Raw genomic sequence first — 24954 nt, forward strand, 5'->3', positions numbered from 1 at the left:
ATCTTTGTGAACCACCTGGCAAAACTGCATTTTAATCATTTTATCTTAGGCTGCTGTTACACCTTTCCCTGGTATAATTGGGCATGTTGTAATAGTGGAACTCCTTGTATTTGACATAGATTAATCATTTTTTTCTGTAAAAATGATTATGTTGGAACCATTATACAAATTCAACAGCTGTAACTCAACAAATCAGGGAGATAAAGGTGCTGAGACAATAGGTTTTACAACCATGACTGTCGATGCCATGGCGATAAAGTTAAACTGGAGTTAAAACATGCAGTTCAATTCAATTCCTTTTTTATTTTACAAAACCTTTGACAGTGATGTATTCATTTTCAGGTGGTTAGGTGCCATAATAAATAATATAACATGAACAAAAGTACAAAACGGTACAGTTCCGGTCAGAACTTTCAAAATAAAACGTTGTTGATGATCAGACTATCTACAAGCATAACGTAGCCTACATTGATAAGAAACATTGTCGCTTTACTTAGATTTTTATATAAATAGCAACCTGGTGTTTATTTAAAAGTATGCTGCTCTGTAGATAGGCCCACGACATCACAATATTAACTTCAAAATATATTATTTTGACGGCGAAATCGCCCCACTTCCGCTATTTTCTCTTCTCCAGCGGCCAGCCGTTCAACTTCAAGAATATCCATGGTAACCACAGTAGCTATACACCATGTCCGTTAATCTCACTGAGTGAACCGTTACTTTAAACAGCCGGGGATTTATGGAGGAATAAAGACGAATTAAAAATAAAGTAGATTCAGTTAGATATTCTGTTATTGAGAGTCATGATGCCCTCACAGAGAGCTCGCTATGGATGCGAAGCAGCGCGAAACACTAAATGGAGAGTGGCAGGTGAGTCGATACCCGGATTGAAATTACTTTGTTAAAATATTTAAAATCTTCTAAGGAGTCTGAGGGATAGCATTGTATTACACAAGTATTTTAATCATACAAATTACAAATAAATTAAGATATTTGTCCAATAAATTATTATTTATGTGAGGGATGGTCATAGGCTACTTATTAAATAATAACATTAATAATACCAATGTAATGTATTTTCAATACATCAATACATTAGAATGTTTTAAGAGATAAAATATGTTCAGGAAATTAGAGCATATTACATTTACCATTTTAAGCCTGTAATTAATATCAATATGATCATATGCCATATGCATTTTTTGTTGAATTGTTATTCTGGTTTTCCTTACCGTTTGTAATGTTGGTCTGTGTAATATTGACATTTTACATAAGAAATATAAAGTGACTTATTAATTTGTCAAAACTTGAGTTACAAATATGAATCTTCAAAGTATTTAAACTGGAAAGAATGAAATTATCTGTAACCATCTGTGAAATTGCTATGACCACACTATATTTGAAAAGAGTAAAAGGCTGTGACCCACATTGCACTCCATTTCATTTAGCTGTGAGGTATGAAAATGTAAACTATTATGATTTGAGACATGTGATTTTACTTTTACTTACTATTGAAGTGTCCTGCTGTAATAATATACAACCACACAAACACAAATAATGAGCCAAGAAAATCCTTTGTCAATTTTCCTTGATGACCTCAGCTGGTTCTTTATAAGATGTTTAAGTTTAGGAAATGGACGTTTTTTCTTTGTGTCCTAACTTTAATTTATAAGACTTTGTGTGATTGTTTGTGCCCTCACTCTCAGGGGGGCAATGGTGTCTGGTTAAATGTGGGGTCACTGGTCAATTAGAAGTATACGGGTCTTGTATTTCTGTCTGTTGTTCTGCATCTCAAAACAAAAAACAAACCCCCACTGGCTGGACAGATAGCATCTCTCTGCCTCCCTCGGTGCCAGAAAGTGAAACGTCAAAGATGCTGTGTGTGTCTCTAATGCTTCATCAATGATGCATATTCAGCTGAGCCCTAACCAGGTCAGGAAAGCTTTTGTGTAGTTGTGTGTGTGGGTGTGCATGACTTAAGGAAACCTAAATAATTCAGCCAGGTGTTTGAAGAATCTCAAATGGCCATGCACTCCGTGTGATGGAAAACACTAAAATCTGATCAGCCGGATTTGTTTTCCCAAACGCGCGCACACACACTAACACGATGACGAACTGGTGTTGTGTTACTTATGAATTTTCCTTTGTACAAAAGTCTTGAAGAAACAATATGACGACATCAGCGCTATTGAGCGCACTTTCAATAATCCCACTCTTGCTTTCTGTCTTTGTGCTGTCAACCTTATCTTCCATTTCTACCCGTGTTCAGTTCCTCCTGTCCCCTTGTTGAAGCGTGCTGGTGGGGCACCCCAACCTTGGCCCATTCAGCCCCACCCTGCGGCACAAGTCCACAGGTCCCACTTCCCCCCTCCTCCTCCCCCTCTCTTCCACACCCGCCATGCAGAAGAGAGCGCAGAGAGGCCCCATCTGGTCACCATCATACGGCCCTGTGGTCAAAGTACTCTGCGCAAGGTGAGATTTAGCTATTTGAAAAAGGGAATTAAAATATAATTATATTCAAGGTTTATAGATTGTAACTAATAGTTTAATTAATGGTTAATCAATAGATGACTAATGTAACATAGAACATTTAAGGTGTCATTTGACTCATGTTGGGCTTGAAAGGTTGGGTGGTTACCATTTCAATTTGGTAATAGTAATAAATGTTTGTAACATGATCATTCTGAATGAGTTTTACGCTTATTAATAAGCCACCAAGCCTAACGTTATAAACATTAAAGGTCACCCATTATGCAAAATCCACTTTTTCATGTATTTTATACATACACTTTGTGATGTCATAACGATTTTTTGTCTTGTATAACCATTAGCCAATCACCAACCAAGGTAACCCCCCCCCCCCCCCCCCCCCTTATCACCTGAATCTCCTCCTAGAGCACCATTGTTTTCTTTTTAACCAGATATCTCTCAGAGGGGCGTGGGGAGGGGCTCCTTATTTTCATCAAAAGTAATAGACAGAGAATCAGCACTTTTGAAACAGGGCTGAAACAGAGGGGATTATGGGATGCTGCAATGATCTGTTTGGAGTTTGGAGCCAAACACTTCACAGACATGTTTTGTATATATCTGAGACCTATAATATATTGATGAAAAACAGTATAATAGTGGTGTTGATTTGCAGCATTGTGGTCAATCTGTGGGGGTTTCCTGATCAACAAAAAATACCCAAACGCATGCAGAGGGAATTTTCACAACCTGGCAACCCATATGTTCTCATTTAATTTTAAACACACAGAGTAATTTACATGGGTATGGATTTCATCATTTAAACATGATTTTTGTCTCTGTTTTCAAGGTAACAGTCCTGTTGAACCGCAGAGGTGTGGTGTCCTTCGAGCAACTGCTATTGGATATCTCTGAGGCGTTGGGGTTTCCTCGTTGGCACAGAGCCAGAGTCACACGCCTTTACACGACCCACGCACGAGAGGTGAAGCTCAACCAGACCGTAATACACAGAAGGGCTGCTTATAATAATTTCAACATTATTCCTGCATGCTCTGCATTTTGAACCTTCCCCTCAGTTTGGCTGTGCAGTACTAGTTATGGGACACATATGCGCATTAATGCAAAATAATGTCTTGAAACTAGATGACAGAGACCCTCTTTTCATAGTTGGTAATCCAGACTTGACTTAAGCATGATATTCACTGGGCAACTTCCGATTGTGCGAGACAGATTTAACTTTATACAGAGCTCTTTAAAGACAGTTCTCAACATCTAATTACCCAGGAGCTCCACACTGGGCTAGGCTAGGTTGATCTATTCTGTAGGAGCACCACTTGCAAGGAGAAAAACTCCAATTCATTTGATCTACACTGAACAAAAATATAAACGCAACACTTTTGTTTTTGCTCCCATTTTTCATGAGATGAACTCAAAGATCTAAGACATTTTCTACATACACAAAATAACCATTTCTCTCAAATATTGTTCATAAATCTGAAAAAAACTGTGATAGTGAGCACTTCTCCTTTGCCGAGAAAATCCATCCCACCTCACAGGTGTGGCATATCAAGATGCTGATTAGACAGCATGATTATTTCACAGGTGTGCCTTAGGCTGGCAACAATAAAAGGCCACCCTTAAACATGCATTTTTGCTTTATTGGGGGGGTCTGGGGGGTCCGAAAACCAGTCAGTATCTGGTGTGAGCGTTAGGATTAGGGTTAGGGTTAGGGTTAGGATAATGTTGTGAATCGAGTGGCCCATGGTGGTGGTGGGGTTATGGTATGGGCAGGCGTATGTTATGGACGACGAACGCAGGCCACTCGATTCACAACATTACCCTAACCCTAACCCTAATCCTAACGCTCACACCAGATACTGACTGGTTTTCGGACCCCCCATGACCCCCCCAATAAAGCAAAAATGCATGTTTAAGGGTGGCCTTTTATTGTGGCCAGCCTAAGGCACACCTGTGCAATAATCATGCTGTCTAATCAGCATCTTGATATGCCACACCTGTGAGGTGGGATGGATTTTCTCGGCAAAGGAGAAGTGCTCACTATCACAGATTTTTTCAGATTTATGAACAATATTTGAGAGAAATTATTATTTTGTGTATGTAGAAAATGTTTTAGATCTTTGAGTTCATCCATGAAAAATGGGAGCAAAAACAAAAGTGTTGCGTTTATATTTTTGTTCAGTGTATATACACTCTAAGGCACAAACATATTGCTCAGTGGCTTTCTGCTGTCATACTGACCGGCATTTTTAGAGAAATTATGCCGCTTGTGATTGTACCCCTCAAAAAAAGCATCGCTCTCTACCTCTAGCACCTAAATTCTAACAAAAACACAATTTCTTAATTTTTTTCCATAGGTGAAAGGTATATGTGATTTCTTTCGAGGCGAAGTGGCTTTTCTGGCCCTAGGAAAGGTTCGTCCAGAGCTAAGCGGTGTGCAGGAGGCTCTGGAGGAATTGTTTCCAGAACAATCTCATTACCGGGCTGACGCAATACGGGCCTGGGAGAAAAGACTTCGACCAGCGCCAGATAAAGCTGCTAAAGCCGACAGTGGATACAGTGAAGGGACAGACAGCAGTGAGACACACACTGACCAAGAGGCACACCAGGACACAGATGCACATCATGTCAAAAATCACAATAACACACACAGTACACAGCATATAAATGCACACCAGCTCGACAATTACAACCCAGACGTTCAGAAGTGTCACAAAAAGAATTCATCCAGAAAACCTTCTCACCTGCCAAACCACCTGCAGAGACTGCACGTGAGGGGCGAGGCCAGAGAGCGGCTGACGCATGTCATTGGTCCCTTTAAACACGATGAAGCTCTTAGAGAAGAAGAGATACCTTTTCCTACTCTGTGTGAAGAATGCTTAACAAGAAGAGCTAAACGTCAGGGTCCAGAGCGGCTCACTCCCCTGTCAGGGAGGGTCCCACTTCCTCCTGTGTTGAGGAAGCAAAAAGGAAGTTCTTATGCAGATCAGGAAGTTAGAAAGATGAATGTTCACAACAGCCCTCTGCCTCCTCAGCCAATCAGCAGAGAAGAGGAGAAGAGCGTTGCCCAATTAGTCTCAAATCAACTCCCAGATGAGGATCAAATACACAAGGACATACATAGGAGGCCGACCTTTGACCTTTCATCGGGCGGAAGTGATGTCACTCTGGCAGATATCGAGCGTTGCTATGAAATTGGACGTGCCGTTGGAGATGGTAACTTCGCTGTAGTGCGAGAGTGCCGCCGCCGTGACAATGGACAAATCCTTGCTGTGAAGATTGTTGAACGCTCCAAGCTGATTGGTCGAGAGCACATGATGCAGAACGAGCTGAGCCTTCTGGGTAGCCTCTGTCACCCTCGCATAGTACGGCTGTTTGCGCACCACCACACGCACACTCACTCGTACCTGTTGATGGAGATGGTGAGCGGGGGGGATCTGTTTGAGGCCACCAGTGAGAGGGGGACATTTCCAGAGGCCGAAACAGGACTGATGGTGTCAGACGTGAGCGGAGCACTGAACTACATCCACTGCAAGAGCATCGTCCACCGAGACCTCAAACCAGAAAACCTTCTGGTGAGTGTCAGTGGGATTTGAGAATTTCATGTCAATTTGTACGGGATTAACATGAAGATTACTTAAACTTAAAACACTAAAACCATCTTTATTGTAGGCAACAGTTTACATAGACTGTTCCACATTGTGATATTGTAATACCAGTACAATTAATAGTATCTAAGTTAATCTGGAGTTAAAGTGGTGACACAAGCTATCAACATTTTGCAACAAACTAAAATCCAAGTTTCTGTAACAACCACGTATCCTGAAGGAATTGAATTTAAAAAAGAAAGTGTCAACACCTCCATGTCTCAATCTGTTTGTTGTTGTTTTGTTCCGTTTCAGATAGAGCGTGTGGCTTCTGGCATCTGTAGGCTGAAGCTGGGAGACTTTGGTCTCGCCATGGTTGTGACTGAACCAGTTTTCACCATATGTGGCACACCCACGTATGTAGCCCCAGAGATCCTCTGTGAGACAGGTTGGTGCCGTTAGTTTTACAAATCACTTCCTTTTTACTTTAAATCTGTATATGCATCACTGAAAAACAAGGTTTCTTGTTTTAAAGCTCTTCCGAACACTTTCATCTGATTTTAGGGGTATTTACAAACTAAATGTGGTTTGACCCCACAGGTTATGGTGTTGCAGTGGATGTTTGGGCTCTGGGTGTTATCCTCTACGTCCTGCTGTGTGGATTTCCCCCATTTCGCAGTCGGGATCGAGACCAGGAAGAGTTGTTCCAGCTGATAAAACAGGGACAACTCCACTTCCTGCCCCCCTACTGGGACCCCATCTCAGAAGGTGACAAGTACAGACAAATAAAGTGTGCTGCTACAAATGCATACACACACAAGCATAAACAAACAATTTGTTTCTTATTCTCGTGTGTGTGTGTGTGTGTGTGTGTGTGTGTGTGTGTGTGTGTGTGTGTGTGTGTGTGTGTGTGTGTGTGTGTGTGTGTGTGTGTGTGTGTGTGCGTGCGTGCGTGCAGAAGCCAAAGGCCTTGTCCGAGCTCTGCTTCAGCCAGACCCTGCAGTGAGGCTGACAGCCGAGCAGACCCTGCTGCACCCCTGGGTGAAGGCTATGGCTTCAGGTTGCAGGCAGAGGGCGCTCATAGACAAAACTCAGAGGGACACAACAGATGCTGAAGCAGAACCAGACAAGCCCAGACAAGCCCAGACCAATGCAGCAGAAACAATGACACCAAGAGGACACATCAGCAGCGGGGGAGAAGCCACACGTACAGAGTTCAGCAGGCATGATGAAAAACAAACAGAGATAAGATTGGGAGGAAGCCTTGATGAAGACAAAACACCACGGCAACCATCAAAAAAGACAAGGACAGTTTACACCATATCTCCACAGATACAAGCACACCCACTTCCAGAGGCCACACATGGTGAACAGAAACCAGACTCTGGCTCTTCTAGCACACCAGAAACACAGGATCCATCAGAATCTCCGTCTCCAGTTAGGACCAGTGTTGACTTAAACCAGCTCGATGCCCCCCGAGTCCAAGATGAGCTTTTATCCCATATAAAGATACCCTCTAAACAAAACCAACAGTATTCACCTCCATGTTCACCGCCTTCCACCAAAACAGCTCCACAAACTCCCACCGGTCTTTCAACCCATCCCCGCCCATCCTCCGATCCAGCAGCGGTGTCTCACTCTCTACATCAGCAGAACTTCACCTCTTCAATGCACAACCCCACCACAGCCAGCGCACACCACCCAGCTGAAAACTACGACAAACCGATTGTTCGCACCACCAACACCCAGCCAGCCGCGCAGTCTGGGCCTCAATGTCAATCTCCTGCTTAACCATGTGATTAGATCAGGATCATCACTTTCATTGTGCCGGACAATACCGCTGATTTCCTGGCAGCTGAATCATTGAATGACCTGCAGATGATGTGATTTACTCTGCTGGGATTGATGAGGGTCTGATTGACGAGGCTAGATAAACATTATAAATGTGTGTCCTGCAATCATAGATTATGAGACTTTGTTTGAACTTTGATTTAAAACTTTTGCAGTTTGTCATTCTTTCTAAAGTTGTGTTGTAACCATGAACCTACTTTGTAGTACATGTCTGTAGTGTTTGTGCTTTGGTTGTTACATTTAACCTTCCTGAAAGCCATGTTTAACTTTGAGGATCTGATATGTTATCGTGTCTGCCAGTCCGAGTGGAAGCTATTTTTAAATTGCTTGTGTTTGGACACTAACCCATCCCCTTCAAGTCAATTCCTAGAAATCTGTGATGGGATAGTTCATCTAGCAACATTTATTTACTATACCATCATAAACTAAACGTATTTGTATAGAAAACTTTTCATCTTAGTCCTAGTAAAAGTTTGCCATATTTACTAAACTCTTAAATGCCATCTTTCTGACTGTTTATTTTTCGTGTTTTGTACTGGTTTGTTTGACAACAAACTGATCTGAATGGATATTCCTGTAGCCCTGTAACCATGTGATGATTACAGTGCCTCCGTAACCTCCGCCAGTACATTAGCAAGCTTTGACAATATGTTGACAAATGTGTGGTAAGATCCAGTGTAGTCATTGGAGGACAGTGTATGATAACATCTAGCGGCTGAACTGCATGCATAGCTGAGGGTGGTATAGCTCCACAGCCAAATAAGGCTTATCTGTCTGTCCAATGGGAGTGGTTAGTCTTGTCCCTCCCAAATGTAGACTGTAGACAGCTGACACTTTGACATCCTGCCCCACCTAAGGACTAACACCAAGGACACACACACAGCCCCCCACCCTGTACACAAATGTGCCCCTCCCAGTCCCTGAGGCTGGTAAGCCACATATCAGTGGCACTAAAGGGATGAATGTAAGCTTATACATGTTTCTGACCTAGTATCAGTTGCCAAGGTTTTTCTTTGATCACCCTGTTTTTCTGGCTGAATTATTAATGCTTCTTTAACACACACAAACACAGGGACCCTTACAACCAGTTGAACCACTTTTGATAGATTGCTGCCACGTACAGAGCTATAGGCCTACACATGGCAGCAGAGACAAGGTGTTTTGTTGTTGTGAAGTTTTGTTAGAAATCCCATTAAGTGTTATAATGTGTACGTCTCGTCCATAGTACATAAAATATGCGTCCTCTGATGGAGGGGCCTAATTTTTGTCGCATATCAGGTTTTGATCACCTTTCACGTATTGCCATACACACTGACCCGCAGGTGCTTTCTACGCATGCGCGTTTAAAAACTCTTTAAATACCCCAAGTCATCTGCCATAATAAACATTCCGCTGTCAGCCAAACACACGGCTGTGCTGAAGTAGTCACTGCCACATACAGGCCGTTGGAGACACAGCATATTTAACTTGTGATGACATTATTTATTAGCCACCATCGAGAACCTGCCTGAGTACGAATTTGACCCGCAGTCGTTAAGGCTGTGCAGGGTGAAGTCGGGGGAGACGGACAGGAACAAAAAAACAAAGATGGCTGTGTAACCAGAGAGACGAGTCCCAGCAGAACTGTCTCTACTCTCTACCCGCGGCTTTAATCATCGACAGGTCCAGTGGGTACTCTGCGGACAGTCAGTCGGTACCGGAGCAGGGAGGGTAGATGAGGAGCCGAGCTGGGCCACCGGTGTACATCGTTGTAATCTGCTGTCAGGGCGAATAACGGCGTCGAGAGCAACAACAGCTGAGAGCCGAGCTGAGTTGTTTTTGTTCTGCAGAGGGAGAGGACTGCTGTGTTTTTGTCAACGTAGCTAGCCGCATAGTCTGCTAGTCTCACTGTAAGTCAACACAACTAGTCTAATTAAGTTGTTATTTTGCACATGATCTCGTTATAACACATTGGCTTGTTACATTTTAAGTGGCGGGTGGCATTGATAATAATAATAAGTTAGTCTGCATTCCTCTCTGACAGCCTGCTGCCGGAGCGTTAGCCTAGCCGACGTTAGCTAGCTGTCAGCTGACCGTTAGCCTGACAGGTTGTACGCTAGCACTGAGCTAACCTGCTAATATTTCAGGCTCAGCGGCAGGTACACCTCAGAAATATCTAGACAGCCGTCGTCATGTCTTCACTGGAAGAGAGAGACGGTGTGGCCGCCCCTGGCTCCTCCTCGGCCGGCATGGGGGTCGGGGCCGTGGGGGCAGCGGTTGAGGCTGTCGCCGGGGTCGCAGCCATGCAGGAGGAGGTCGGTATCCGAAGAGAAGGGCCCGAGCCTGACCCAGACGAGCCACCCAAGAAGAGGGTGAGAGTGCCCGATGGAGAGTCAGGAAAGCTGGAGGAGAGGCTGTACTCAGTGCTGTGCTGCACCGTGTGCATAGACTTGCCCAAGGCGTCTGTATATCAGGTAAACACGGTGTCAATCACAAACCTACGGTCCCTCACAATAATCCTAAAACAAACACTGTCAAACAACAGCAAACAAGCTGGACCTCATACTAGAGACACCCCAAAGTGTGCTAACTGCTGATCCCCAACCTGTTGAATGTGTTGGCCAGCTCCGTTTTTACTGATACTAGATACAATACAGGCCCCAGTGCTGCAAGCTGAGCCATGAGAGCAGTCAGGCCCAGGGCCAGCTGTATGACAACATTATACTGTGAATTATCCCCGAATAACCCTCAGCAAAGCCACATCCCCAACCCCCACATAAAACAGAAACATCGAGCACTTAACCAAAACTTTATTTTTTATTCAACCTTTGCCCTTTGACCGACCCAAACATTCTCCATGACCTCAAAGTGCTCTCTTCGATGTCAAGTGAACACAGTGGTAATCAATAATTGTTTAGTTAGTCCTAAACATTTACGTGGCATTCACACGTTAAAACAGTCATTTACCATTTATTAACAATACCGTGTTATCACAAGATGACATTCTCTCCTTACACAATATTCTGCCCTTAAAATGCGTTGATTAAGAGAAGCACAACAAGTAGTCCACATATCTTACATATATCCCTATTTTTTTTCACATAGAAAAGTATACAACTCCAGTTATATCCGCTCTACAGAAATACTTCTGTTCCTTCTGCTTTTCTGCTACTCAAATGATTTTAGCAGCTTTAAACAATCCTGTTTTATGACTTTTATTAAGAAAGACTGGCATTAACCGAACAAATTATGCGTTTTGATTGAAATATAAATAACATTTCTAAGATTAGTATCCCGTTTCTTCTAAAATACTTAACCAAAATATAATATTCAAGATGTCCCAATTAATACCGTTTCAATGAATCCTATTTGTAAAAAATATATAGGTTTACATTTAAGTAACAAGAGAAAGTTTAGATTGCACTACTTCCCACTTAGGATCCAGATGAATGAATATAATAATTGTTTTTAACTTTCCTTAAACACTTAGTTTGATTGTGCCATCGTCTTTTTTCCCACCACAGTGTTCCAATGGACACCTGATGTGTGCAGGCTGTTTCATCCACCTTTTGGCCGATTCTCGTCTCAAGGAGGAACAGGCCACGTGTCCCAACTGCAGGTACTTCGAGCAGGATGGGAGGAAGCCGGATAACTCATTTTCAAACCACATACAATATGTTCAAATCCCAGAAGTGTGTCACAATGAGAAAAAAGTGTACCTTCAATTTTAAGAAAATGTCTAAACTATTGCATGAATGGTGCTAATATCCGCCCTGATGCAGGTTGAAAGTTATTTTTAAATATTTACTCAATCTAGATTTCATTAAAAAAAAATCAACTTCAATCAGAAGAGTCAAGACAGCAAACACAGCTCAAATGTGCCTAGAGTTTCTGGCTGTCAATATCTGCTAGCATGAGGTTTGTATTAAGTGGAGGAAGGATCAAAATGCCCTGTTTTTACAGTGACCTACCCGTATCAGGTAGGGGCCAAAGCAGGCCAGGGACAGTTGAGGCGATATTTGTTGTAAAGTTCACCAAAGTTGAACTCTACTCAAAGCCCCTTTGCTCTCATGGAATTGAACTGGGGAAGGGGAGCACAGGTGTGACTGTGCCTTTAAGCCCTAAAGAAAGGGCGTTGTCACACCCTGATTGGCCAGGAGGGGCAATACATCAAGCTGCTGTCAATTCTTAATCAGCAGCTTGTCCCCACACCCTGAACACAGGTGTTCTGAATTACCCTCCAATCAACTCAGGGGGACGTGATATTCAACCCAAAACGAGTTGGGGGTGGGGGGGGGGGGGAAGGGAAATGAGAAGTACTATAGAATAAGGGACTGTTAAATAATTAAATTAATGATACTAGATCATTTTGTATGGTTTAAATATTACATTTTGGTTATACGCATTCTCATATGTTCCCATACTGCTGTTTGAAAACAGTTATACTGTGCACAGACACTAAGTAGAGAATAACTACTTTTCTGGACAAATAATGTAGACAATATATATCATTTTATCCAATTAAATACATGATCGAAAAACCCGATTGGTTTGTCTCGAAGTTCTCAGTCAGGGAGTATGTGATGCTAGCTAATACCAACTGGAGTTGAAAAAAACCCATATTTAATTGAGCTAATGCAAGGTAAGAATGATGTCAAACAGCAGAACAACATTATTACAGTAATGACTGTAAGATGCCTTCAAAAGCTAGTTAAATTCATTAAGTTCTCAGAATCAAAATGCATTGCATACTCTCACATTCATCACTACTGCATGGTGACAGGAAGAGATAACTTGTTTTGGTTTTGCACGTTGACAGTAATTTCACACATCTGCAATATGATGAAATAACCACCAACTGTTGCCAAAGCATAACGTAACTAGCAATTCATCACTGTGCATTGTTCAAGAACTTGCACAAACATTCTTTACATACCACAAATGTTATACTGAGGGGTGACATGTGGCTTCCTGTGTGTGTGTGTGTGTGTGTGTGTGTGTGTGTGTGTGTGTGTGTGTGTGTGTGTGTGTGTGTGTGTGTGTGTGTGTGTGTGTGTGTGTGTGTGTGTGTGTGTGTGTGTGTGTGTGTGTAGGTGTGAGATCAGCAAGAACCTGTGCTGCAGGAACCTGGCCGTGGAGAAGGCTGTCAGCGAGCTGCCGACAGAGTGTGCCTACTGCACAAAACAGTTCCCCCGCTCCAGCCTAGAGAGACACCAGAAAGAGGATTGCCAAGACAGGTATACAGCACACACAAACTCACACACACACTCTCACCTTTTCCCCACACAGGCTCTAATACATCTTGGAGAAGTTGTGGTTCGCAAATTGGTAACTATACCCACATATTTTGGACATGCCCTAAATTAGAAACATTTTTGGGAAGAGATGTCAAGAGACCCTTAAAGGGCCCATGTCATGGCCAATTCCATTGTTGAGTTATACTAAAATAGATTTATATTGTGCAATTTTCCAAACTCACATTGGTTTCTCAATGGACAATGAGAAATCTCCAACGAGGCGTTCTGGGGCAGCATAGACAGGTCTTTTCTGTGTTAGAGTTTTACTCGCTACAGGGTGTACTTTGAGGGTTTTTGACTCTGCAGACCGTTTACATGCATAAAAACCTTCATAACACACAAGGGGATGGGTAATAACCGGAAAAGAATGAGATGGGACCTTTAAGGAAAGGTTCGGCCAACATTTCAAAAATAGCTCCAAAGATGGCACTGAGGGGGTGATACTGAGAGACATTGAGGGAAGAGTTATCAAGCTTGAATTAATATTCCAAGCTGGAGTGAAGGTATTTAAAAAGATAAGCTGAAAGTTAAAGAAAATTGAAATATTAAAATAAAAGCTGAGTGCATACCACCACACAAAATTGCCAGTAGTATCTTTGTCTTTTTGTGTGTGTGTGTGTGTGTGTGTGTGTGTGTGTGTGTGTGTGTGTGTGTGTGTGTGTGTGTGTGTGTGTGTGTGTGTGTGTGTGTGTGTGTGTGTGTGTGTGTGTGTGTGTGTGTGTGTGTGTGTGTGTGTGTGTGTGTGTGTGTGTGTGTGTGTGTGTGTGTGTGTGTGTGTGTGTGTGTGTGTGTGTGTGTGTGTGTGTGTGTGTGTGTGTGTGTGTGTGTGTGTGTGTGTGTGTGTGAAGATCAAACAGAATTAATTTGGGGAAGATGGCGGAGCATGTGACCAGCTGCTAACTCTGAGGAAGGAAAGCAGCTGATGTGATCCACTGCGTGTGTGTTTGCTTATGAGTGTGTGTTTTTGTGACGTTCAGGCTGCTTGAGCTATAATGCATAAAATCCTATGGGTTTGTTGCTATAGCAACAGGTGACCCTGCTCAGGACAGCTGTGCCCGTGCTAATATTGCCATGACAACGTCCAAGGCAGTCACCAGGTTTCTGGTCAGGTCAGATGGAAAAATGTGGGGCGAGGATCCGACTGCTTCTTTAATACAGATGACGCTGTTTATCTCCTTTATTAATGCCACTGTTACTTTTCATTCAACCTTTAGTTACACTCATACGATCATTTATTCAATAACAAAAAGGAGGAAAGTGTAATGAAAAATAAATAAAAAGGTATTACAAAGCAGCCAATAGCATTCTCAAATAATAAAATACATTACAATTTCCAAACAAGGAAAATGATGTGTAAAATAAATTGGGATGAATAAGATGTCAGATAAATTACATTTTTACTTTATTTTTTTGTTTATTAGACAGGGGCAGTGCACAATAATACATCTTCCTACTGAGTTAACTATTGTTGTATCTGTAGTCCCTGCACAGATGTTATAAATTCACAGTGAAAATTAATTTCTAAATCAGTAATTGTCATGTAGTGATAAAAGGTATTTTTAAGTTATTTGAGTGCAAACTACTAAACCTCTTAAAGCTACTTGGTTGTGTGTATGAGACAAAAGTCGCAGGTAACAGGAAGTGAGTTACGTAAGTGTGGTTTTAGCTATTTTTGGTTCACTTCAGAGGCTAACCATTACCGTACACATTATTATTACTTCACTTTTAAACTGAGTACGTAACAGGTATTCATTAAGAATGAAAGGATGTAATTGATATCAATCGAAGAGTTTCTTTCTTGAGGTTTGCTCTCTGCACACATGTATTATTTGTCCCGTACAATTAGCCTCGGTTCAACACCTAAGTTAATAGCCTCCTTTCTGTATTATTATACCTTCCACTCACTGCGGGGTAAGGACATGTATTTGTCAAAAAGCTCCTCTGTAAATATCTTTCTAACATTTAATATATTGTACAAAGTTTGTCTTTTAACTAACCCTCACCATTATTATTCCCCAGGGTGACGCAGTGTAAGTACAAGAGGATCGGCTGCCCCTGGAAGGGTCCGTTCCAAGAGCTGCCGGCCCACGAGAGCGAGTGCTCCCACCCCACCAAGACTGGGACGGAGCTGATGGGCATTCTGGGAGATATGGACCAGAGCCACCGCAGAGACATGCAGCTCTACAACAGCATCTTCGGCCTGCTCTGCTACGAGAAGATCGGCTTTACAGGTACTTTCAAGAATTAAAAGGGAAATTATGATAGAGTGGGGAAAAATCTTAATGGTCACCTATCCACTTTTTCATGTCTTTTATACATAAACATGTGTCCCCTCTGTGTAAAGAGATTCTGAAAGGTTCAGGAAAAAAGATTCGCTCACTTTTTGTCCTGATCCATTTATATAAAAAACCTGTCTGAAAATGAGCTGATCAGATTTTGGCCACTTTATGATGTCATAACGTTTTTTTGGCTTGTGTAACCATTAGCCAATCACCACTGAATCTCCTCCTAGAGCACCATTGTGTTCTTTTTAATCAAATATCTCACAGAGGGGCGTGGGGAGTGGCTCCTTATTTTCATCTAAAGTAACAGACAGAGAATCAGCACTTTTTTAAAACAGGGCTGAAACAGAGGGGGTTATGGGATGCTGCAATGAACCTTTAAAGGGTAACTTTTTAATGCACATTTTTGTATGTTTTTGTATTGACCAATAGGCGCTTTCACACCAGAGTACTTTTCCCAGGAATAGTTCTGATAGTTCCTGGGATTTTGCGTTCACACCAAAAAGATCTGGAACTAGAACCTTTTTTTGTGAACCTTTTCACCCCTTTTTAGTCCCTGCTAGAGAGCAGGTACTTTCCTGGGGAGGAAAAGGTTCCAATTTCTGATTGGCTGGGCGAATTGCAAACCACTCCCCGTAAAACTCTGAAAAGTTTTGTGAAGCCGCCATTTTATTTACTCGCATTAGCATTATCAGCATTAGCATTAGCCCAGCGCACCAACGGAGAGGGACTAACTTATGGCAACACAAAAGAAAACATGGGAGCGGTGGAGATGAGGAGGTGTCGGCGTTCTGGCGATTTAATCGGAAGTCTTCAGTAGAAGCTGCTCGGACTCCCAGCAGCTTCTACTGAAGCCAGCCCCCAACTCCGGGGACTTCCGGCCGGGGCCTTCGGGTGGCAGTATACGCCGTGAAGTTGTTTGCGGCCTGCCATTAAACCTAAAGCAGAAGAAGAAGAAGTAGTGACGTCAGCGGCTTCATTTGCTTAATCCCATATGCTTAATCCTCCCATGATCCTCCCTCAGGGACCTATTCCGGTGTGAACGCGATTTACTAGATAGTTCCAGGAAATTAAAGATCTGGGAACTATTCCTGGGAAAAGTACTTGGTGTGAAAGCGCCTAATGAGGGCAGAACAATATCAATTGGTCGAGTATTGAGCTAGATCACTGCATGCGCACAAAGGACAGCAATGTTATCCTTAAATCCACTACAGTTATGTTGGGGTTGAATGTGGTTCAGGTTGGAAAATACAGAAGTTACCCTTTAAGAACATCCTTTCCTCACATTAGATAAACTGGTTGCTCTGCTCCATCCAGAGGTGCAGTTCAGGCCGTACCGCACGGACGACTTCATCACCCGCCTGTACTACGAGACGCCGCGCTTCACCGTGCTCAACCAGACGTGGGTGCTGAAAGCCCGTGTTAACGACTCCGAGCGCAACCCCAACCTGTCGTGCAAACGCACCCTCTCCTTCCAGCTGATCCTCAAAAGCAAGGTACGCACGCTAACGTCTGTCCGTGTTTATTTTTAAAGTTCGTTAGCGTACTTATTTTCAGAGCGAGGTGTTAAGAACATGACCTGGAAGTGTTACAGAAGTGAGAAGCACTTTTTTTGCTGCCATCTAAGCTGCTATTTTCTGATTATAATTGAATATGAATAGCATTTGAATTGAGCACATCTGCTTTGGTGTAATTGGGTAAAAGATTATAGTTACATCTTCCTGCTCTAACAACTGAGTGTGATTTTTGTTATCATTCTCTCATTCATGTCCATTTCATTTGTAAAGCCCCAAATCAAAAATTAGGTTACAACCCTTATGTTTCACCCTCAATTTAAATTAAGCAACTCTTTAATTTGAGATAAGGAAGTTAAGTGGCTTTAATAACACATATAGACCACTGCACTGAGCTTTTAAAAGTATCAAAGAAAACAAAGAAAAAGTCCCCTTTGAGTGGAAATACTTCTCTAAATGAATACAATTGAGTGAATGTATTGTGTATTCGATATACCAATACCATATATAGGGTCAAATGGAATAAAAAAAATGAAGTGATGACATTTTGGACGGACTTAAATTATGTATATGTGTCAGAAATATTAGTTTTTATTTAAGATTTACAGGATTCTTATCAAAAGTATTTATATATTTAAAAAGAAAATGGGTGCATAGCTAGGCAGCAAATGTTGTGGCTGATACAATTGTGTGTGTGTGTGTGTGTGTGTGTGTGTGTGTGTGTGTGTGTGTGTGTGTGTGTGTGTGTGTGTGTGTGTGTGTGTGTGTGTGTGTGTGTGTGTGTGTGTGTGTGTGTGTGTGGGGTTGTGTGTGTGTGTGTGTGTGTGTGTGTGTGTGTGTGTGTGTGTGTGTGTGTGTGTGTGTGTGTGTGTGTGTGTGTGTGTGTGTGTGTGTGTGTGTGTGTGTAGGTGAACTCTGCCCTGGAGTGCTCCTTCCTGCTGCTCAAGGGTCCGTACGACGACGTGCGGATCAAGCCGGTCATCCACCACCACTCCTTCTGCAACGACGCCAACGAGACCGAGTACGTCCCGCTGCCCATCTCCGACTCGGTGGAGTGCAACAAACTGCTGGCCGCCAAAAACATCAACCTGCGCCTGTTCATCTTCCAAGTCCAAAAATAAAGAGTGAAGCAGGAGGAGGAAGAGGAGGAGGAAGAGGAGGGGGAAGAGGAGGGGGATGAAGATGAAAAGGACGAGGACGAAAAAGAAGAAGGGTGAAGGAGGGCGAGGGGCTGATGAAGATTAAAGAGAGACACCACTGAACCACTGATACCTCTTGACACTTACACACACTCTCACACACATTCACGCAGGGTACACATGCCTACACACACACACACACACACACACACACACACACACACACACACACACACACACACACACACACACACACACACACACACACACACACACACACACACACACACACACACACACACACACACACACCACTAATTACACTTACCTCCTTTTACAAGATAGTGAGACCCCTTGCGTGAGGGGCAGCTGTGAGTTGCTGTGGAGACGGGTGGGCATTGTTATGGGATGGAGGGGCGAAACCCACGAAAGGCCCAGGCGGGGGTGATGGGGTCGGCTCTGGTGTGTACCTGTAGGGGTCTCTGAGGTCAGGTGATGTTTGACCTTTCACCCCTGACACCTGCAGCCAAAGGTAGCACACACACCAAACAAAGTGTGGTGTATTTGTTGCGCGTGTGTGTGGAAGTGTGTGTGTGTGAGGGAGAGAAAGGGGAGAAAGAGAGTAAAGTGACGGACCTTTGAGTGTGGCCCCAAACTCTCTGATTGATGTTGAAATGTCCCAAAGACGTGATAATGTGAAAATAGAGCGGCTGACTCTACGGAGCAGTTCTTTGGACATGTGAATGAATGTAGAGTGTGTGTGTAAGTGTGTGTTTTCCCTTCCCTCCTACACTTAATGCCTGAGTCTTTTCAACAATGTCTTTCTGTTTTGAAAAAAGGGTGTCCATTTTGCTTCGCAAGCTTTGCCAGAACAGGAAAAAGACTGCGTTCCCCCCTATGAGCCCCTTTCCCCTTCAAACACAGGAGAGACGGCTGCGTTCATATTTTAGTTCTTCGACTTCTTTCTCCATCTGTGGTTATATATATAACCTCCAACACTAATATCCCTTTTTATTTCTCTTAACCTTAAATATTTAGATACCTGTGAACTTTTTATTTTGGGTTTTAGTGTGTGTGTGTGTGTGTGTGTGTGTGTGTGTGTGTGTGTGTGTGTGTGTGTGTGTGTGTGTGTGTGTGTGCGTGTGTGCATGTGTGCGTGCGTGTGTGCGTAAACGGATCACAAATGTTGTTCTTATGAAATTGTCCCGATATGAAATCAATCCCTGAGGACAGGACTGAGTTACAAACAGACTTCAGGTCCGATGTGTGTCAGCTGCTTTTTGGTAATATGATTAACAGTAAATGTATTTGGATCCTGTGTAACTACTTTATAATTTTATTTGATATCATACTTTTATTTAACAGTTTATTTAGTTCCAATATGATCTTGATTTAAAGGCGGTAGTTAGAGATATATTTATAGCTCAACCAGGGTGATATATTAGCCATTTTTATTGCAGTTATATTGGTATTAGCGTATATGTTGGACAATTTGAAAAATGAAATTCAAAAGCTAGTTTGAGGTAATCTAGAAATAATCATCTATCTATAGTTTTAACACCAGAATACATTTATTTATTTTATAAATGGCCGTAAGAAGATTAAATGGTTGTTATGTTTTTAATCAAGAAAAAAATGCTGTTTCCTAATCAGTAAAATCTCAAACAATTTTTCCAATCACTTTGTTATTTCCTGTCAGTAGCGGAGAAAGAGTGATTTTATTTTAGTGTATCATCTTCAAGGTGTCAGTAGAAAAACAACACCATCTTCAGTCAAATGTGTGATTATCATGTTTTATCAGTTTTCCTCCATCAAAATACTACAAAGTAACTGATACACAGAGAACCAGAGACAGGTTGTTTTCCAGAATGAGACCGGTTGGACTTTTAGTGTCTTTGAGCAAATTTAAAAGGAAAATGCCCTCGATAGTGTGAGATCGATGTGTGCACTGCGTGTGACGGATGAACTCTGAGGAGTCAGAAACCAGACTGGGAGCTTCTTCATCTGCTCCGAGCTTCACGGGGAGATTTCTCTGGAAGATCAGACTCTGAGTGGTGATGGACGATGCGTGCGTGTGTGTGTGTGTGTGTGTGCGTGTGCGTGTGTGTGTGGGGGGGGGGGGGTGCGTGGGGGGGGACGGGGGGGTTTTACCTTACCACAGTGACATATTAGTGTTAGACTTACTTGAACGAGAACGAGAAGATGTTTCTTAAGTAGACTGTAAAGCAGGTAGATCTCTCTCCTCTCTACTTCCTGTATTTCTGTGTTTTAATGCTTCGTCTCTATGCCAGTGGACTCACTCATCTCACTATGGCTGTACATGTGCCTTTTATTAAAGATCATGGAACCTGCACGGCTGATTTATTTTTGTGTGTTTGAATGTAGGAAGGACAGAAATAGAGCTGGCTTTCTGAAAACCGTTGAATAAATATTGCATTCAGTACCGCAGTAATGAAATCTAAATTTAATTTTAAAGCCGTGTGAGGATGATGGATATGTTTCATTGAATTTGTTGGGGGGGGGGGGGATATGAATAATTTCCTCAGCAAAATGAATTACCCAGCAGCATCTGAACAATAACACACATTGGCTGATCTGTTATTGCTTGTAGGATAATTTTTGCAGGAGAAGCTGGAAGAGTTCAAACAGAGAGCATTTTATAATGTGATTATTCAGTATGTGTGTGGAGAGTAATTTAGTTGGGTATTGATCTGTACATTTGAACAGTTTTCACCTGTCAGCAGGAAAATCACAGGTGTGTGCAATTAAATTAATGACGGCTGAATTCCACTTTTAATAGAGCCATCGTTGATGTGATTAGTAACACCTGGGCTTTGCTAACGAGTCACAAAGTAATAACTTACTTAATTTCCCTATAGGTAGAAATACAATCTAAATAATTAGTTATAAGTCTGTCAAAATGTAATTAATTGGCAAGCATAGCAGTGAATTGCTTAGGCCGAATTGAACTAATTTCCGTTTTAAATGTTGAAATATTATACATGATTGCTAGATATGCTGTTGGAAAGACTTGTGTTGTGTAACGTGAGGAGTGCACTGGGAGTCTCTGAGCAGCAGGGGGCGCTCATGCCTCGGAGTGAGACTCCTTCAGATGAACATGGTAACTGACAATATTGTTTAAGTAATTTGCATCAATTTTCCACATTGATTTGTTTTTATTAGAGTGAAAACGTCAATATTATTGCTCGACTGTACGAAGAATCCCATCGTGTGAGCATTATAGTGATTAGTAACAAGATTCCTAAAGACTAAATGCCCTTAATGTTCAAACATGTTAATGGTAAATCTTCCTCTTGCTCATTAGTTATTCAGACATTAAGGCAATTACCTTCATCTCCTATTTATGAACTCAGTAGCAGCAACAACGCATATCTCTGCTTTCCCTCAGTGCACACATCATTTTGATTATCATGTGATACTATCAGTAGATAAAGGCTTTAAATTAAAAGTCCCCTATTATACTGTTTTTCATCAATATATTTTAGGTCTCAGATAAATACAAAACATGTCTCTGAAGTGTTTGGCTTGAAATACTAAACAGATCACCCATTGTAGCATCCCATAAGCCCCTGTTTCAGCCCTGTTTCCAAAGTGCTGATTCTCTGTCTGTTACTTTAGATGAAAATAAGGAGCCCCTCCCCACGTCCCTCTGAGAGATATTTGGTTGCAAAGAACACAATGGTGCTCTAGGAGGAGATTCAGTGGTGATTGGCTAATGGTTACACAAGCCAAAAAAACGTTATGACATCATAAAGTGGCCAAAATCTGATCAGCTCATTTCAGACAGGTTTTTTATATAAATGGATCAGGACAAAAAGTGAGCAAATCTTTTTTCCAGAACCTCTCAGCATCTCTTTACACAGAGGGGACACATGTTTATGTATAAAAGACATGAACAAGTGGATTTTGCGTAAAAGGTGACCTTTAATATTTGGCCTGTGCTAGAAATTAACATTAAACTTGTCACCTAAGAACAAATTGTTCTTATTTCTGGCAGCGAATGGGTAAGCATTGTATTTTATGTCTGCATCTGCCAGTGGGCCACGACAATTGAAGTAGACGTAAAAATATGTTAATTCCCCTAGAGGAGAGACTTGATGTAGTCTGTAATTATGTGCAAAAGAATATGCATTGTGCACCGCAGGCATGTCTTCGTAAAATGTACTTTCTTCTGTGGTGTATGTATCTCGCCACGCCTGCATTAGCATCTGCTCACCAACATGAGAGGAAACAAGGAGTCAGGATGATATAGAAATGTGACATCGTCAATCCAGCCACAGCACTTTATTCTATTCACACAGTGCATTTCCTTGGAACACAATATATAATTTAATATCAATATAAAACTCCATTTGTGAATATAAATTATGCATTCAATACAGCAGCTCTGATATATACTATTAAGCTTTGGTACAGTGGTACATTTCTGTCTGTGAGGGGGTTTGTGTGTGTGTGTGTGTGTGTGTGTGTGTGTGTGTGTGTGTGTGTGTGTGTGTGTGTGTGTGTGTGTGTGTGTGTGTGTGTGTGTGTGTGTGTGTGTGTGTGTGTGCGCACATGCTTGTTATGAGTGAGAAAGGTGTACCCTGTGGGCATTGTAAGAAGTAAGGCGGGTGTTTGGGGGGTGGGGGGGTGGAAAAAGGTGTCTGTCTTAAGAAACTACGCGTGTGAGTTCACGAGGAACTCAGCGATCATGGCTCCGTCCGCCGAGGCTTCATCAGTACTGAGCGCCCCAGGCCGGGGCACCGAGGGGGGGCAGCTGGGAGGGTGGCAGCTGCCCAGGTGGGGGGGTGGGGGCACCACGCAGCAGTAACCCCCCTCCCTGGCAACTTTACTTTGGGGATAGGACACTGAAACGCCTCCCTGCAGAGAAGGAGAAAGTAAAGTAGGAGTGAAGAACTTGCAAACAGCAGCACTTTGTGAAGTGTTCTTCTGGGGGCCGTTTGGGGCCGAACGAGACCTTCGGGGGGCTCTGTGTTTACCTGAGCTATGCTACGCTGATGAGGGGCCATTGCTGTGTAGGACCCCAGCACAGCCTGGGGCGGGGGGTGTGAGGGATGCTGCACCCCCACAGCAGGGCCGTAAGCGGCTGCAAACACAGTTATGTAAAAGATTATTAACAACATATTTCATCGCTGCAGTTTGTTCCAGAAAAGGGTTAATGCACAGGAGAGCTCTCCACTTGTTTGGGGACAATAGAAAGATTCAATACAGCATTCAAATAAAGAAAAGGGGAGAAAATAAATAAAACTGTACGCCAAAATGATTCATTATTCTCTCGATGTGTAAGAACTCTCTGTTTTCAGGTTCTGTAAATAAATAACATGAGATTCGACAGACAGGAAACTTCTTTTGGCCGTTTATTTTCAAAATAACTTTAACGATTAATCGATATTGAAAATATTTGGCAATTACTTTTCTAACGATGCGATTAATCGCTGCAGCTGGAAACATTTATATTCATCAATTCAGTCTGAACAATGTAATCTTCACTGGCAATACGGAATAATAACAGCAACAAAAACACTGTTTGGGAGATACATTTACATTTGTCCATCATTAGTGCAGTCCTGCTGATTCATTTGCATGTCTGTGTTGGGGCGCTGAGTCTTTATTATAAACATACATTTTTGTTTTTTTAACAGCAGCTGATGCCTAGAAGGTGTTGACGGACACTTTGCAGCTGTTTCAGGTACAGTCGCTCATTAAGACGCTCCATATTCTAATAAAGAGCCGGGTTTAAACGTGTCTCCTCGCTCTCTTTCGATGCGTTGAATAGAAGCAGCAGGAAAAGAGACCGGTTCACTGTGAGACCCTCAGACTACATCTCTGACAGTGTAACGGCCCCCTCCTCTACTGCCACGGGCTGCGTCTGTCACACACACACACACACACACACACACACACACACACACACACACACACACACACACACACACACACACACACACACACACACACACACACACACACACACACACACACACACACACACACACACACACACACACACACACACACACACACACACACACACACACACACACACACACACACACACACACACACACACAGTTGGGCAGTACCTGTCGGTGGGGCTGCTTGGCTGAGGATGTGCTGGCTCGGGGAGATGGGCCTGCACTGGTGCTGAGCTGAGGTAGGGTACTGGCCGTAGTAATACACAGGTAACTATGGGAAATAAAAAGGAAAAATATTAGTATTGGTATTATTAACCATACATGTATCCTTTACATTTAACTTAATGACTGTATAAGCAACATTTTAGTTTATTAATCCAGAATGCATACATGTTGTTTTCCTAAAACAACAATATGTAATAGCGTTAGTATACTAAGTATAAGAATACATGATAATCTTACATACATTGACCGTTTTATGTACATAATCAAAAACATACGAAAAAGGGTATTAGGGCCAGTCATGAGACTTATTATCAGAATTTGTATTTTGCATTTTGAGAATAAAACAAACCACTAGCAAAATAGAGTGGAAGTCTGCCCTATTCTTAACATTTAAACCTCTTGGAGTGGAAATAAAAACAACTCTTTACCCTCTCAGTAAGTTCCCAATATGCGTAGTTGCTTCAATGAAAAAGGACATAAAGAAAAAAAGTGAAGGCGCTTCGTACCGGAGGTGAGGGCTGGCAGTAGCTGGGTGGGTTTGGAGGGGGGGGAGGCGCTGCATATAAGTACCCCTGGGTGGGAGGGTAGAGGGGCGGGGCTTCACCCGTCGACTGACAGCTCACATGAGCAAACTGCGAGGAGAGGTCTTCAATCTGT

At 42.4% G+C, this 24954-nt stretch overlaps 3 protein-coding genes across 5 annotated transcripts in view; 2 read left to right on the top strand and 1 right to left on the bottom strand.

Moving 5' to 3' along the window:
- Window positions 1-531: 531 nt before the first annotated feature.
- On the top strand, window positions 532-9166 carry dclk3 (doublecortin-like kinase 3). Of its 2 annotated transcripts, none has more exons than XM_079654861.1 (7): window positions 532-873; window positions 2273-2475; window positions 3320-3451; window positions 4845-6062; window positions 6390-6522; window positions 6675-6842; window positions 7036-9166. In XM_079654861.1, exons 1-7 carry the CDS (start codon window positions 807-809, stop codon window positions 7863-7865), a joined length of 2751 nt encoding a protein of 916 aa, XP_079510987.1. In that variant the 5' UTR covers window positions 532-806; the 3' UTR covers window positions 7866-9166. The 2 variants fall into 2 exon arrangements, with proteins under 2 accessions (XP_079510987.1, XP_079510986.1); XM_079654860.1 differs by having other exon boundaries at window positions 536-873; window positions 7033-9166.
- A 157-nt stretch (window positions 9167-9323) lies between these two features.
- Window positions 9324-20487, top strand: zftraf1 (zinc finger TRAF-type containing 1). Of its 2 annotated transcripts, XM_079654862.1 has the most exons (7): window positions 9324-9814; window positions 10052-10378; window positions 11429-11523; window positions 12998-13141; window positions 15221-15432; window positions 16774-16979; window positions 17906-20487. In XM_079654862.1, exons 2-7 carry the CDS (start codon window positions 10097-10099, stop codon window positions 18116-18118), a joined length of 1152 nt encoding a protein of 383 aa, XP_079510988.1. In that variant the 5' UTR covers window positions 9324-9814; window positions 10052-10096; the 3' UTR covers window positions 18119-20487. The 2 variants fall into 2 exon arrangements, with proteins under 2 accessions (XP_079510988.1, XP_079510989.1); XM_079654863.1 differs by having other exon boundaries at window positions 9326-10378; window positions 16801-16979.
- Window positions 20488-22401: 1914 nt separating this feature from the next.
- The window catches only part of LOC307022076 (uncharacterized protein), a gene marked incomplete at its 5' end in the record, with an annotated part of 3524 nt that continues 971 nt past the window's right edge, over window positions 22402-24954 (bottom strand). Inside the window, 4 exons of the mRNA XM_079654649.1 lie at window positions 22402-23017; window positions 23137-23243; window positions 24241-24343; window positions 24804-24950. Coding sequence (XP_079510775.1) covers window positions 22814-23017; window positions 23137-23243; window positions 24241-24343; window positions 24804-24950 — 561 coding nt within the window. The 3' untranslated portion in view covers window positions 22402-22813. The remainder of the gene's footprint in view (window positions 23018-23136; window positions 23244-24240; window positions 24344-24803; window positions 24951-24954) is intronic.

This window comes from Notothenia rossii (assembly GCF_949606895.1).
Source record: "Notothenia rossii genome assembly, chromosome: 10".
NCBI classification, from domain to species: Eukaryota; Metazoa; Chordata; class Actinopteri; order Perciformes; family Nototheniidae; genus Notothenia; species Notothenia rossii.